Source organism: Bos taurus, chromosome 19 (assembly GCF_002263795.3).
Source record: "Bos taurus isolate L1 Dominette 01449 registration number 42190680 breed Hereford chromosome 19, ARS-UCD2.0, whole genome shotgun sequence".
NCBI lineage: Eukaryota > Metazoa > Chordata > Mammalia > Artiodactyla > Bovidae > Bos > Bos taurus.
The window spans coordinates 12,112,516-12,128,673 of record NC_037346.1 but is presented as its reverse complement, the minus strand read 5'-3'; the positions used below and the strand labels follow the sequence as shown (position 1 = coordinate 12,128,673).

The following is a 16,158-nucleotide window of genomic DNA, read 5'->3' as shown; positions in this document are numbered from 1 at the left end:
TATTTGTTGAGCTGTAACATGAAAAAATATTTAAAAGCCGTGGTGTATGTGCTCCTTAAGAAAATACTAAGTCACTTTCTCTGACAAAAGTAGTCATTGATATTTTTCTCTCTGACGACAGCTTCTTAATGTGGCTTCATAGAGGTTATCTCTTTGTTATATAGAAGGGTTAGTTATTAAACTTTTAATTCTTTTTGATGTCTCATATTACAAATGTAAATATAAATTGTATTAATTGTATATGTGCTTGGATTGTTTTCAAGGAAATAATATTTTTTTTCCCTCCCTGGATTTTTAAATAGCACTTAAAATTCATCCTTCCAAATAATTTATTTGACTTTCCTTGTAAAGAATATAATAATAATAAATTCTCTGAGGTCATGTTGAAAGAAAAATTTTAATATTGAAATTGTTCAAATTGGATTATTTTGAAACATTTATTAAATCTTGGTCCATATATTTCTAGTTACCCTGCAACCGTCCTATTTGAGTTTTCTTTTCAATGTGTTTTAAACCCAGCGTGGTGAATTGATTTAATAAAAATGCCTCTGCTTTCTCTGTTATCTGATAACTTCTTAGGACAACTAACAGCTTTTGTGAGAGCAGCACCATTAGCCCTAATGGGTAAGGAGGACAACTGATACGGCCTGAGAAAGGTTAAAGATGACTAGTGACCTTTGGCAAATCTCTGTGCAGTAGAACAGAATCAGTACCATGTTCATTTGAAGTTTTGGTCACAGTAGATTATCTGACACATACATTATAGTCTTAGGTTCAGCACTTTACAGTCCAGATTAGTTCTGTGAGTATTCTTGTAATATTCTTCAGATTGTGAGGACAGTAGTGCTCATTGGTACGTGTGATTCTAACATGGAAACAAACTTCTCCTCAAGGTAAAGGTCCTTACTCATGTGGAAAGCTTTCAGTACCCCTCTTCTACACCCTAAGGCCTTATTTGGAAAGTTAATGAGCTATGAGAGTACTGTCCTGTCACTTACTATACAAAGTACAGATCTGAGGCTGTTAAGTTTGGGCTTTAGATTTCGGTCCACTAATACGGTGCCACCAGTAGGCCTGAGTTTTTTTGGGGAGTGAGAAACATCATTAACTCCTCCTGTAATACTTTATTCACCTTTGACTACGGAACGTACTACTTTGTTTTCCCCCTCTTTCTGGAGTTTTTTTCCCCCAGTTCTCTTGTATTAACTGTTCCCTTTATCTTGTGGTTGCTTTGGGTACATTACTTCCCACTTTCTGTGTGCTCCAGTTATTTTAGTTTTATTCCTTTTCATTGGTATAAGAGCATGAAATAATAAGCTCAAGGGCAAATGGGGAGTATATACAATCCAAGACGTTAAACCTGAAAGGCATTCCTTTGATAAAGGGGATAGCTCTGTTGAAGTGGGAGCATCTCCATTAGCATTAGTGGAGCGAGGCCATCGACCGAGGCATCTCAGAGGTTAATCAGGCTTCCTGGCGGCCTTTGACACCGATACACTGTGCGTCTGGTTTTGTTGGTCCTCTGGAGGCTTTCTGGACAACACTCTAACAGACTTGGTGTAAGTCATTTCTTGTGAATTATTGAAGCAAATGTTTGGCTGCTAATTGAAGAACACCGATGTGTTTTCTAATCACTGCAGTTTGAGTTTTTAGCACTAAACAAAACTGTTACAATTGATTTGTGGCTTTTTCTTGGTTTCAGTCAGCTGTAAGTTATATCATTTTGCTTGAATTCTGCAAATGGCTTTGCTGGTCATTTTATTTAAGTATTTATTAGGAAACACTGTGAGAGTCTTTATTTTTCCTTTTTTCCTTCCCGGTATACATTTGTGTTCTGAATTCATCAAGTGTGAGATCACAAGTAGTATCAGGAAGAGATTACAGGGCATTACTGGATAGTGGTTTGGAGCAAGTCCTGGTTTTGAGTTCTGGCTTTGTTATTGACTGGCTGTTTGAACTGCCATTTTCCCTAACTTCTGTAGCCTCAGTTTTCTCTTCTATAAACCCGAGGTGTTTGAGGTGTTTGAGGAAACCTCTCTACATCTTTGTTAAAGAGCCTTGACCAATTCGAGTTCATAATAAAGGTTCCATGGAATATATTAATAGCTACAGTAAAATATACATATATTATGTGCATTTCCTTTTTGTAAGTTCCATCTTATTGTTGCTTAAATTATATTTAGGCCTTTATAAACAACCTTCTTTGCCTATCATTTGTAAATTAATATTTGATATGCTGTGGAAGCAATATACTTCTTAAAATTTAGATGCAGCATATGTCAGAATATAGGTGCATAATTATTTTAAAAGAGCAAGTCACATTATTGAAGATTAATTTAAAGTATCTTAATAAAAACTTTTCCTCACAATAATGAGGATGTGTCTGTTATATTGTACATAATTTTTGATATGTCCATGTAGACTGGACAGTTTATTTTGGCTTTAATGGTTAGATTTAATGTGTATGAATCATACAGCTTTCTCTTTGTTTTTGCTTTCTTTCCTTTCAGAGAATAAGAAAAACTCCCGTTACTTAACATGATTGTTGGTTAATGGTTATGAGAATAATCAGATGAAATTCACATAAAAGAAAACATACAGATGAGTTAGTTTTTTTATCTATTTGTTTTGAATGAAATGGAACTAAAATTAATTATGAAACATGTCTTTAATTGAAATAATATATTAGAAATATTGCATTAAATTGTTTTCTGTTTCTGGAGAGAAAAGAACCCTTTTAACTAATTTTATGACATTTCATTCATGTAGTAATTGAAGTATCTTAGATGGAGTCTGCATTACCTACATACCAAATCTTGATGTACAGTATTATATAGCATCATGTTATAGATTTAAATGAGAAAGTCGTTTTCACGTATGGATTCTATCTGTAGCTTAGTCTTTTTTATGCTAAAAAGTAGACTGAAAATTAGGTGTATACAGTTAAAAAAAAATAGAATATCACATAGTTCCTATTTCTTAATATTTCACATATTTTAAGTTACATGCACTGAGGAGAGCGAAAAAATATTTTTAATAAAAATAGAATTGTATTCTCATGTGAAACAAACTCTGTAATTATTTACCTATGGCCTAATTCTCACCATGCTGACTTGGGGGTACCTACTGATACCATTTACTCAACCTAGTGCTAATTTTCTAACTAAAATTTAAGATTGTGTAAAAAGTCAGACAATTTCTGTGACAGTGCACTGCTACATATGAGCTTATTAGAAAATAAAGAATTTAATCTGAATTATCAAAACACATATTTCTATTTAGAATCCAAGTATTGATGCAAAATGATACATTTACCTTTCATTGTTTAGACACTGAAAACTGGCTTGACAATGGTTGGGAAAGTGGTGACCCAGCTGACGGGCACGCTCCCTTCAGGTGTGACGGAAGATGATGTTGCCATCCATAGTAATTCACGGCGGAGTCCTCTGGTCCCAGGAATCATCACAGTAATTGACACTGAAACAGTTGGAGAGGGCCAGGTAAGAGTTTGTGATGCCTGTAATGTTCATTTTGTGCAGAGAATGGAGCAATTAAGAATATCATTTGGGATCAAGATCGTACAAAGTGTGTTTGGCCTCAGAGATGTGTTAATTTGGAATTGTAGAAAGTTAAGTTTATTTCAGGTTAGAATTTTGTTTGTTTTTTTTCAAAAAATGATGAGTAATTATTGTACAACAGAGAATATAGCCAATATTTTGTAATAATTATAAATGGCATGCGTGTGTGCTAAGTCGCTTCAGTCATGTCTGTCTCTTTGCAACCCTAGGTAGCCTTCCAGGTTCCTTTGTCCATGGGAGTCTCCAGGCAGGAATATTAGAGTGGGTTGCTATTTTCTTCTCCAGGGGATCTTCCCAACAGAGGACTCTAACCCACGTCTCTTACGTCTCCTGCATTGGCAGGCAGATTCTTTACCACTAGCACCATCGAGGAAGCCCCATAAGTGGCATTATTGTTATTGTTCAGTCACTAAGTCATGTCCTACTTTTTGCAACCCTGTGGACTGTAGCTCACCAGGCTCCTCTGTCCATGGGATTCTCCAGGCAAGAATACTGGAGTGGGTTGCCATTTCCTCCTCTAGGGGATCTTCTGGACCTAGGAATTGTACCCATGTCTCCTGCATTAGCAGGCAGATTCTTTACCGGTGAGCCACTTGGGAAGCCCACTATAATTGGCATAGAACCTTTTAAAAAATGATGTTGCTGTTAGTTGCTAAGTCGTGTCTGACTCTTGTGACCCCATGGACTGTAGCCTGCCTGGCTCCTCTGTCTGTGGAATTTCCTAGGCAAGAATACTGGAGAGGGTTGCCATTTCCTTATCTTGGGGATCTTCCCGACCTAGGGATCAAACTTGCGTCTCCTCCTTGGCAGACAGATTCTCTATCACTGAGCCACCTGGGAAGTAACATGTTAAAACCTGTTATATCAAACCTGAAGTTAAAATTGAGGTTCCTTAGAATTCTCCTGTTATCTCATCAGGACATCTGTTCCATAAATAAATAATTATATATCTCTTTTATACTGTTTAATACTGTTTCTTTTTTTTTAAACGACACTTTGTATAAGCTGAATCAGTCTAATTATAACCAATTACAGTTCCCAGGTGGTGCTAGTGGTAAAGAACCCACCTGCCAATGCAGGAGACCCAAGAGATGTGGGTTCGATCCCTGAGTTGGGAAGTTCTCTTGGAGGAGGGCATGGAACCCACTCCATTATTCTTGCCTGGAGAATTCCATGGACAGGGAAGCCTGACAGGCTACAGTTCACAGTGTGGCAAAAAGTCAGACACAACTGAAGTGACTTAGCATGCGTGCACGTGGTGGTTATAAATGACAATAATGAATTTTATTACAAATTTGATTACCGATACTTCCTGACAAATACAAAAAAAACACAAAATCTCAAAGAGTATATTAGAATACGTAAATGGTAATAACTTATTATATGTTCAGATAAAAAATAGAATATGTTCAGATTAAAAATAGATCTTATATGTTCATATAAAACAGATTTTTACAGTCTAGGTTTAGAAAAATTTAAGAGTGATTATAAACATGGAAAAATACGCTATGCTTCTGTAAGTCTTGCTAGAAATAAACCAGTTTGGTTTTGTTTTTCTCCCCATGCACTCATAAATTATTATCTTTTGAATCATAGTTATGGATTTTAAAATACATTTCTTGAAGGTAATTTTAATGGCTTGTGATCTTTGCTGTAAATACACAATCTAAAATTGATTACTAGAATGAGATAGGAGTAGAGCAAGATTTGGAAATACAAATTATTTCAATTTATATTTATTTAAATATTAAATATAAACATAGAACTTATATTTAATTCTGTTTTCATAACATAATTATGTGATCCATTAGAATATTAATCCTAAATATTGCATTTTTTTTTAGAAATCTGCTTCCAGTATATATGGTTCTGCATCTTGATGAGAGATTACATTTGGCCTGTACTCATATACTAATTCCTGTAGTAAGATCAAGTGGCGTTTCAAAAAAATACAGACTGTGCTGCAGTGAAAAGAAAAAAATCTTTAAAATTCTGGCTATTATTGAATTTGGCTATTATATTTTATTTGAAATATGAATAATATAATTCTCTGCCTTTCCCATCTTAACTTTGTGGTTAACCAGATATGTTACAGGCTTGTATTCCTGTTTAAAAATCTTTTTAATGAAGTGCTAGCAAACTTTTCAGTTGACTGTAATGACTTTTTTTTTTAACGTTGTGTTAATTAGCTCGAGTTGACAGACACATACAGATGTTCTCTTTTTAAATTGGAATTAAATATTTAAACGCTTAGTGTTTTATGAGTGTTAACAAATATTTTCTTTTGTCCTTTGATTCTTAATTAATTCACCTCCAAGGCCACCCACATTTACTAAGTAGTAACAACCCTCCTCAATATTGTCTAGTTTGGCGGGTATACCTAAGTATGTTAAACATCTAGCATTTGTTGACAGACTGATGTGTGGTGATTTAAAAGTTGAAACTGTTATCTCCTATTATTTTTGATGAAATAGAGCTATAACTCATTAATTTATATAATGAGTAAAGAGAATTTAATTTATACAAAAAGCATAGCCTTAGGTCTTGTGTTTTCAAATGTGGTTTGTTCCCCCCCCTCTAGTTCTTTGTTAACTCTTCATAACTTTCAATTGGAATTCTCACATTTGGAATATGGAAATGGATTGTAGATTATATGAAAGTTTATTTTTTCTGTGAGAAGTGCATTGTTAACATTGGAAACAACTGAAGTAGTTCATTAGGAAATAAGAATAATAAAATGTTAGCTTTTAAAAGTTAAAAAATTGAAAGTGTTGCTCAACCTGAGAAATTTTATCTTTTCTATCATTTGTTCAGAGCATAATCTCTTTCCATTCCTACTTATATTCTGAAATTTTGCTTGATTTAAAAATTCTATTAAAAGACAGGAAATAAATGAGAAGTTGCTATGTACATTTTTAAGGAATCATAAGTGTTTTTTTAAAGCAACAAGATTTCTTCAGTATAATACTGCTTTCTTTTATTAACATGAATCTGTTTTTTGTCAAGAAGACATTTTTGTCTCTGATAAATAGTTCAGTTGGAGTACAGAGCTGTTTTTAAGTTATGCTGGATTGTATTAAAAAGACTGCAGTGGTTAATGTCATGGATTTATCACTTTAAGCCCTTTCCCACTGATGTTTGACCTTAACTGTAGTGTTTTTTCCTTGTCCATCTCCATCTTAGGAACTAAAGCTGACATTATGTTCACTTTTGCTATTTAAATCCATTGAGACTTCAGTAAAGATATTTTCATGTTTACAGGGATAGTATATAAAATTTGTTTCACCATCCTTCTGATGGTGAATTGATTAGTATTATTTGATGGTGGCAGGATCACTGTATGGTAACTGCACTAAAGAGGAATAGATTTGGTAGACTGTCCATTTTGTCTATGTTACTTCCATGTTTTGTTTAAAAGCATAAGCAGTATAATTTGCCTTTATAAAGTAACATAATTTAAGTTAGCAGGTGGCAAAGTCTCTAATCAAAGAAAAATACTCCAGAATGATGACATAAATTAGAGCTATTCTTGCCCTGAGTGTAAATACAAGTGTAATTCATAATAATTTAGTCGTTCCTGTGGTGTTTGTCTCTCTTTTTGTTCATATGGTAAAGCCTTATCCACCTTGTATCAATTAAAGTGCTTTGCTTTAATAATATTGAATTGTTACTCACAGGATTTTAGCCTGTTTAGATAGTGAGTGAAAATGAAGTCTTAGGACAACTGATTTGGGATATCTTTGGTATTAGTGTGATATTTTAGGCAAGGTGATGATGCAGTGGAGACAATCTTTTCAAAAGTATCTGGTGGTTGTTATATTTGTGAAGCTCATACAGGGAAGATTCAAAGAAGTCTATATATTTTTAGGAGGTTTTGGTACTCACCAAGATTAATGAGCCCTTTTGCTCTATGGCTTCTGTGTTAGCACCATCAAATAGAGTACTCAATACTAATTGTATTGCAAAGAGAGGGTACAGAGTTATAATACATGAAAGATAAGAGGCTCTTATAAGAGATTGGTTTGACATAGAAAAATGGGCAAGGACAAAATATTTCACAGAAAAAAGTATATACTACTGGTATAAAATCTATAGATTTAACTTGTTATCAGAGAAAGACAAAACTGTACCAAGATACCACTTGTCATCTATCAGTACGAGAGAAATTAAAAATCTTGTGGTATGCTCTACATTTTTAACTTTTAATTTTGAAATAATTGTAGACTCACAGTAAGTTGCAGATATATCCATGTGCTCTTCCCCCAGTTTCCTCCAAGTTCTCCCAAACTGTGACATCTTACATAGCGGTCATAAAATGTCAGAACCAGGTTATTGACAATGACACCTTACTGTTAACTAGGCTTCTGAGCATATTTAGCTCTCACCATTTGTTTTTACCTGCGTTCATTTGTGTGTGTTTTCAGAATATTGAAAGAACTCCTATAGCTGGATAATAAAAAGATAAATAGCCTTATTTTAAAATGAGCAAAGGATTTGAATAGACATCTTTCTGGAAATAATATACCACTGGCCAGTGAGCAGAAATGAGAGCCCTGGCACACTGCTGTGGGGACGTAACACAGTGCAGCTGCTTTGGAAAAGAGTTACCATTTGATTGGGCATTTGTCTCCTAAGAGAACTGCTCTTAGGAGGTATATAACCAAGAAAAATGAAAATACATGTTTGTGTAAAAATTTGTACATGAATGTTTATAGCAGTATTATTCATATAGCTAGAAAATAGGAGCAACCCAGATAAATGTACTTTAACTGGTCAATGGATGGGTAACTAGAACGTGACATACACATACAATGTAATATTATTTAGCAGTAAAAAGAAGTAAAGTATTAATGCGACAAAATGAATGAACCTTGAAAATATTGTGCTTAGTGACAGAAGCCAGTTGCAAAAGAATACATATTTGTATGAGTCTATTTATATGAAATGTCCAGAACAGGCAAATCTATAGAAAGAGAAAGTAGATTGTTTGCCTAGGGCTGGGAGTTTGAAGAAAACAGGGGGTTGCAGAGTGACTGTTAATGGTATGAAGTTTCTTTTAGGTGATAAAAATGTTCTAATTTGATTGTCATAATGGTTGCACAACTCTATGAATATGCCATGTATCCTAAAGCAAATCCTTAGTATATTTAGCAGACTTTCCTGGAGACTGCTCCTGTAAGACTTCCTTTTCTTGTGTTCCTCTCTAACATTTTTGAAAATTGAATGGAAGAATGGAAAAGAGAGATGAGAGAAATAATTTGTAATGCATGTTGCCCCCCACTTGTGGGAAAATATATATAATGTAAAATTTGCCATTTAGCCTTTTTTTAAGTTTACAATTCAGTGGTATTAAGTACATTCACAATGGTGAATAATCATCATTATCATCCATGTCCAGAATTATTCATTATCTGTACCCATTAAATAATATCTCCCCACCCCTCTGTTCTCACAGTCCCTTTTTCCCAGATAATAAGTACATTATGGACAGAAGTTTCAAAAGTAACTATTTGAGGGGGGGGAGGGTTCTAGAAATTGATCAGAAAGCTAAGAAAGAAGTGATAAACATAAATTCACATTTCTCTTATCTACATCTGCCAGGGGCTTGGTGAGTTTGGTAGTTTAAGCAGAGCAGAGTAAGCCATATAAACAAGCAGTTCCCTTTTAGAGGATGGATTTACTTGATTTGGAATAGAAGGTTAAAACCGAAGTCCAATAGTGTTTTCATTAGACTTGGTAGGTGACGAATAGGATAATGTGTGCTCTCGTAGCCCGGGTTTGCAATCTCAGTTTGGGGCCCATTCAAAAAGAATAGAGAGGAAGAACTGAGGACATGTAGAGAGTCTCAGAGACCTCTGGGACAGCAGCAAACACACCAACATATGTATGTATATAATTGGAAGACTGTTTTAGGGAATACGATGTTTCTTAGTTGGTAATTGACAAGACAGGAGTATCTCAAAGGAGTGGGAAAAGAAATGGAGCTATATTGGAGCAAGGAGCTGTAATTTATCAAAATTAAGTCTGAAATTAACCTGTAATCCTGTTTTCTATAAAGCGCCTTACAACCTGTATAGCAAATCACTAAGAAATTGCTCCCCCAAAATCAACAGAAGATAAAAATAGTAAACATTAGGAATAATTGTTTAATACAAAGGAAGAGGATCAGAGCAACAAACACCTGAGACATAAAAGTAAGTGGAAAATGGCAGACCTAAATCCGATTATCTGTGTAATTGTATTAACTATAAATGGACTCCAGTTAAAAGAGAGTGATTGTCCCACCAGAATCACTTTAGATTCAGAAACATAATTGACTGAAGTAAAAGGTTGTAAGAAATGTACCATGCAAACAGTAATGGTAACAGAATTGGAGTGGTTATATTAATATCCGATAAAAGATTTTAAGTCAAGGAATACTGCAGAGAAAAAGAAGGACATTTTATAATGATGAGAGAGTCACTGTAATAGGTAGATAAAATGATAAACACGTGGCAACATAGGGCAACAAACACGAGCCAGATCTGACAGACTGAAAGAAGAGGTTCTAGCCAACATTTATAGTTTGGGATTTAAATACTGTGCTTTCCATAATTGATGGAAAAACTATATAGAAATTTTAAGAGATTGGTAGATTTAACGACTTGATTAGCACTATCAACCAAAATGATCTGAGACTCCCCATCCCCCAACCTACAGACTTCACATTCTTTTCAAGAATATCTGGAATGTTCTCCAAGATAGGCCATATGATTGGCCATAAAGCAAATCTAAAGCATGGAAATCAGTAATAGAATGAAATTATGGTATAAAAGAATCTCAAGCTATATTATTCCTTAATGGGAAAATTATAACTTGAAAAATGGTCCTAAATTAATAACCTTAGTTCTCCATCAAGAGAGTTTAAAAACAGAAAATTGTAATGAAAGTAAGACAAATGAAGTAAATAATAGAAATATGACCAACAGTCAACAAAATAGCAGTGAAATGATCGGGAAAATCAATACTGGTTCTTTGGAAATATTAACAAATTTGATAAATCTGGTGGTATAGCAAATGAGATTGTTTTCTTAGTTCCTTTTTTTTTAAATTAGTGTTTGTTAATATATAGAAAAAAGCTGATTTTTAAAAATTCTTAATTTTTTTTAGATTTTATTTTTTTTAATATAAATTTATTGATTTTAATTGAAGGCTAATTACTTTACAATATTGTATTGGTTTTGCCATAAAATTAAGAGTGTTAATTTTGTATCCTGCAACTTTGTTGAATTTTGTGTGTGTATGTGTGTAATCTAGAGAGGGAGGTTTCTTTAACCATTTGTATGCCTTGTATTTCTTTCCCTTTCTTCCCCCCTCTCTCTTGAGTTGGTTGCTATGACTAGACCTCACAGTACTGTGTTGAACAGTAGTGCTGAGAGAGGACGTCCTTGCCTTTTTAGTAATCTTAGAGGAAAAACTTCCAGTCTTGCCCCATTTTGTATAATGTTAACTGTGGACTCTGTATATGTAACTTATTATATTACTAAACATGGTAATTTCCCAGTATTCCTAGTTTGTTGAGTGATTTGTCATGAAAGTGGTTGAATTTTGTCAGATGCTTTTTCCGCACTGATTGAAATCATCATGTGGTTTTTATTTTTCAGTTTGTTAATGTGGTGTGTATTACATTGATTGATTTTTGTATGTTGAACCATCCTTGCATTCCAAGTATAAACCTCACTTTTCTTGGTGTATAATCCTTTTAATATGTTGAATTTGGTTTGATCCCATTTTCTTTTAGATGATTGCATCATTATTCTTCAGGGATATTGATTTGTGGTTTTCTTTTTGTCTTTTGGTATCAGGGCAATGAGGGCCTCATAGAAATATTTTATAATCCATTTTATGTCTGTGACATCAGTTTTAATGGCTCCTCTTTCATTTCTAATTTTAGCTATTTGAATTTTCTCTCTTGTTTTTGTTAATCTAGTTAAGGGTTTGTCAATTTTGTCTTTTTTTTTTAAGAAAGCAAACTCTTAGGGATAAACTTAACCAAGGAAATGAGAGACTTACACACTAAAAACTATAATAAGTTGTTAAAAGACGTGAAAGGCATCTTTCAGATATAGAAAAGTGGAAAGACATCTCATGCTTGTGGATTTTAAGACTTAATGTTCTTAAAATATCCATAGTACCCAATGTGACATTAAATGCAGTACCTATCAAAGGCTCTATGACATTTTGTGGTAGTAATAGAGAAAAACCATGCATATGGAATCTGAAGGGACCCTGAAAAGCTGAAACAATTTTGGGGTAAAAAACCACTGCTGCTGCTGCTGCTGCTAAGTCGCTTCATTCGTGTCCGACTCTGTGCGACCCCATAGACCGTAGCCCACCAGGCTTCCCCGTCCCTGGGATTCTCCAGGCAAGAACACTGGAGTGGGTTGCCATTTCCTTCTCCAATTCATGAAAGTGAAAAGTGAAACTGAAGTCGCTCAGTTGTGTCCGACTCTACCGACCCCATGGACTGCAGCCTACCAGGCTCCTCTGTCCATGGGATTTTCTAGGCAAAAGTACTGGAGTGGGGTGCCATTGCCTTCTCCGAAAAAAAAAAACACTGCCTCACTTCAAATCATATTACAAAGCAATAATAATTAAGATGATGTGATACTGGCATAAAGATAGATATGTAGACCAATGGAAAAGAGTAGAAAATGTGAAAATGAACCCATGCATATACATCCAAAATATTTTTGACAAGGTTGGAAAAAACTACACAGTGGGGAAACACTGTCAACAAATGAGGTTGGGAAAACTGGATAGCTAATGCAAAAGAATGAAGCTGGGCCCTTACCTTATACCATATATAAAAATGATTTTAGATTCAACCGTGAGACCGGAAACTATTAAACTCCTGCATAAAGACATAGGAGAAAATCTTTAATACACTGAATCAAGCAATAATTTCTTGCATATAATGCCAAAAGCACAGGTAACAACGTAAAAAATAGACCAATGGAACTACATCAAACCTTAAAAGTTCTGTGCCTAAAAGGAAATAACCAGCCATGTGAAAGGGCAACCTATGGGGTGGAAGAAAATCATTGTAAATAATATATCTGATAAGGAGTTAATATATAGTATAAATAAGGAATTTCTACAACTCAACAGTTAAAATTAACAAATGAGCATAGGACTTGAATCAAGATTCTTCTCCAAAGAAGATGTAGGCATGTCTAATAAACATATGAAGAAATGCTCAGAATCACTAATCATTAGTGAATCAAAACCACAGTGAAGTATCATCTCCCGCCTATCAGGTGATGACCACTATCAACAGAACAGAAAATAACTGTTGTCAAACATGGGGAAAAGTTGGCACCCTTGGGAACTTTTGGTGGGAGTACACAATGATAGCGCCATTATGGAAATCAGCATGAAAATTTCTAAAAAAAATTGAAAATAAAGTTACTATGTGATCCAGTCATCCTACTTCTGCCTTTATATGCAAAATAATAGAAAGCAGGATCTTGAAGCGATATTTACACACCCATGTTCATTGTAGCATTATTCATAGTACCCAGGAGGTAGAAGCTATCCAGATGTCCACCACCAGGTAAATGGATAAAGAGAAATGTATACACACACACACACACACACACACACACACACACGCACACGCACACAGTGTAATAACCTTACACAACCTTTAAAAAGAAGGAAATCTTTTCACATGTTACAGTGTTGATAAACTTTGAGGCCATTGTGCTAAGGGAAATAAGCCAGTCACAAAAGTACAAACACTAAATTCTTCCTTTTATTTTGTATTTCTAAAATAGTCAAAGCATAGAAACAAAGTTCAAAGGTGGTCACTAAGGGTGGGAGGAGGGAAAAAGAAGACTTAGTGTTTAGTGGGTATAGAATTTAAGTTTTGCAAGGTGAAAGTGTTCTAGAAATCTGTTAACAATGTGAATATATTTAACGGTACCGAACTGAATACTTAAAAATGGTTATAGTGGTAATAAAAACAAGACCTGTAGACAAAAAATTTGACAATCTGCAGCTTGACTGAATTGCAGGTTCTAGCCAGAACAATAAGGCAAGAAAATTAAAGCATTAAGATAGGAAAAGGATGACAAAAAAGGCATTCCTATAAAATGGATTGTTGTAACAGTTACAGTACTATATAAAAATACTGAATTGTAAACATAAAATAAGTAACTTTTATGTAAATTATACCTCTGTAAAACTCTTTAAGTCTAAAAGAAAAATTAACCTTGCCAGTGTAGGACTACTTCCTGGATTGCTTCAGATAAATTCTTTGAATATCATGATCCAATATTGGTATAGTAGGCGTTCCCTTTGTAACATTAGATATGTAAAGATTTTAATTTCTTGAGCTAATTGCTTGCTTTGCAAAATGAATACATGCTGTTTTAAAACTTTTTTCCCTAGGGATAATTGAATAATACACTCTTAATAGGCAGATTGTATGGAATGTAAATTGTATTTCAGTATGCTTACAAGAAAATGAAGGGGAATGAATTTGACATACCAAACTGCTTGTTCTACTGGTAGTATTTTCAAAGAAGTGTTGTGTCCGTCTAAAAACTAGAGGTTAAAGACCACAGTGTTTGTACTTTAAGTAAAAAATATTTGGTAATTCCCCTAAATATATATATGCCTGTTTGTTTGTATTTAACTTGTTTTGTGTTTTTTTTTTTGCTGTTCTGTTCCAGTCACGGGCAAGAGTTTTTCAGCAGGCCATAATACAATAAGAACTCCTGTTCATATTTTTAGATAAAGCTGTATAGAGCTGATTTTAGGCTTTTCATTTTTTCTGAACTGAAGCTTCAAGAAATCATTGTCATCTGCAGTCAGGTCAACCAGTTGTTTTTAGAGGTTATGTGATTGATTCGCTGGGGGCAATTTACATCTTTTCCCTATTTCTGAAGTGGCATGCCCACCTTGTATTATGAAGAATAATCTTCAAATGTAGCGGAAGCCTGTTACTTGGTCAGGAATGTAGTGGTGTTGTGTCTCTTCAAGGTCAGTAATTGGTTAACTTCCGTTTGCCTCTTCCTTTCTGTACAGGTGCTTGTGAGCGAGGACTCTGACAGTGATGGCATCGTGGCCCATTTCCCTGCTCATGAAAAACCAGTGTGCTGCATGGCTTTTAATACAAGTGGTATGTCCTTCCCCTCACCCTTATTTATATTATGAGTTTTCTATCCAATTTTTTGGAAATAGAAAATATGAAATATATGTGTTAGGGTATATGACCTAAGTAAGTAGTTTTCAGTGATTATTGAATGAATAAATTTATAATACAAATTTAGAAATCCTATAAAGATTAATTTTACTGAGTAAAGTTGTGATTGAGTAGTAAAGATAAATAGTAGATATAGAATAGTACATAAACAGTGCTGTTGAATTACATTTATTTCTGTGTTATAAGGCAAGGACTTTAATATTCAAAACTACTTATGTATGTGAATGGCATTTTCTCTGTAACTGCATGTTCCTTTTAAACAGTACAGTGACAGATGTCATGTTGATTAAACAAGTCTTCCCATTGTATATAATGTATATGTCTTTTGCTAAAATGTTTGAATGTAAGTTACATATGTGATGACATTTTACCAACTACAAATTAAGCATACATTTTCTAAGAGTAAGGCCCTTCTTGTACTTTGTAACCAAATAGTATATTATATGGAGAAGGCCCTGGCAGCCCACTCCAGTACTCTTGCCTGGAAACTCCCATGGATGGAGGAGCCTGGTAGGCTGCAGTCCATGGGGTCGCTAAGAGTCGGACACGACTGAGCAACTTCCCTTTCACTTTTCACTTTCATGCATTGGAGAAGGAAATGGCAACCCACTCCAGTGTTCTTGCCTGGAGAATCCCAGGGATGGTGGAGCCTGGTGGGCTGCTGTCTATCGGGTTGCACAGAGTCGGACACGACTGAAGTGACTTAGCAGCAGCAGTATATTATATTCAGAAAAACAACACATTATATTAGCTAAAATCCAAGTCATAATTTAAAATTTCCCAACTGTCTCAAAAATGAGTTCTCTAACTGATTCAAATCAAGATCTAATTAAAGTTCACTCCTTATGTTTTATGTCTCTTTGTGAGTGAGTGAAGTCGCTCAGTTGTGTCCGCCTCTTTGTGACCCCATGGACAGTAGCCCACCAGGCTCCTCCATCCATGGAATTTTCCAGGCAAGAATACTGGAGTGGGTTGCCATTTCCTTCTCCAGTTTATGTCTCTTTAGCTCTTTTTAATCCAGTTTATAGCTTTCACCTTTTCCCCCCCTTACTTGCAATGTCCAGACTAGTTATCTTGTCCAAATTCTGCGTTTGTCACATATATTTTCCTTATAATAATGTTTTCCTTTTTTTCCTTAAAGGCTTTTAAATACATTCAGGCCTGAAGATGATTTTTTTTCAAACTTCCTACATATTGCTGTCTACATCACTTCATCCTGGCAGGGGATACATTAAATCAGGCTGTCTTGTCATTTATAATACTACGTTTGATCACATGAATAAGTTAGTGACCATCAAATGTCTGTATTTTGAAAATAAATTCTCTTGT

The 16,158-nt window shown here is 34.6% G+C and overlaps 1 protein-coding gene across 10 annotated transcripts in view; it reads left to right on the top strand.

Moving 5' to 3' along the window:
- BCAS3 (BCAS3 microtubule associated cell migration factor) overlaps positions 1-16,158 on the top strand; it is a 586,592-nt gene that overhangs the window by 157,630 nt on the left and 412,804 nt on the right. For all 10 annotated transcript variants that reach the window (XM_059878411.1, XM_024980624.2, XM_059878412.1 and 7 more), the window contains exons 12-13: positions 3,330-3,500; positions 14,652-14,745. In XM_059878411.1, coding sequence (XP_059734394.1) covers positions 3,330-3,500; positions 14,652-14,745 — 265 coding nt within the window. The remainder of the gene's footprint in view (positions 1-3,329; positions 3,501-14,651; positions 14,746-16,158) is intronic.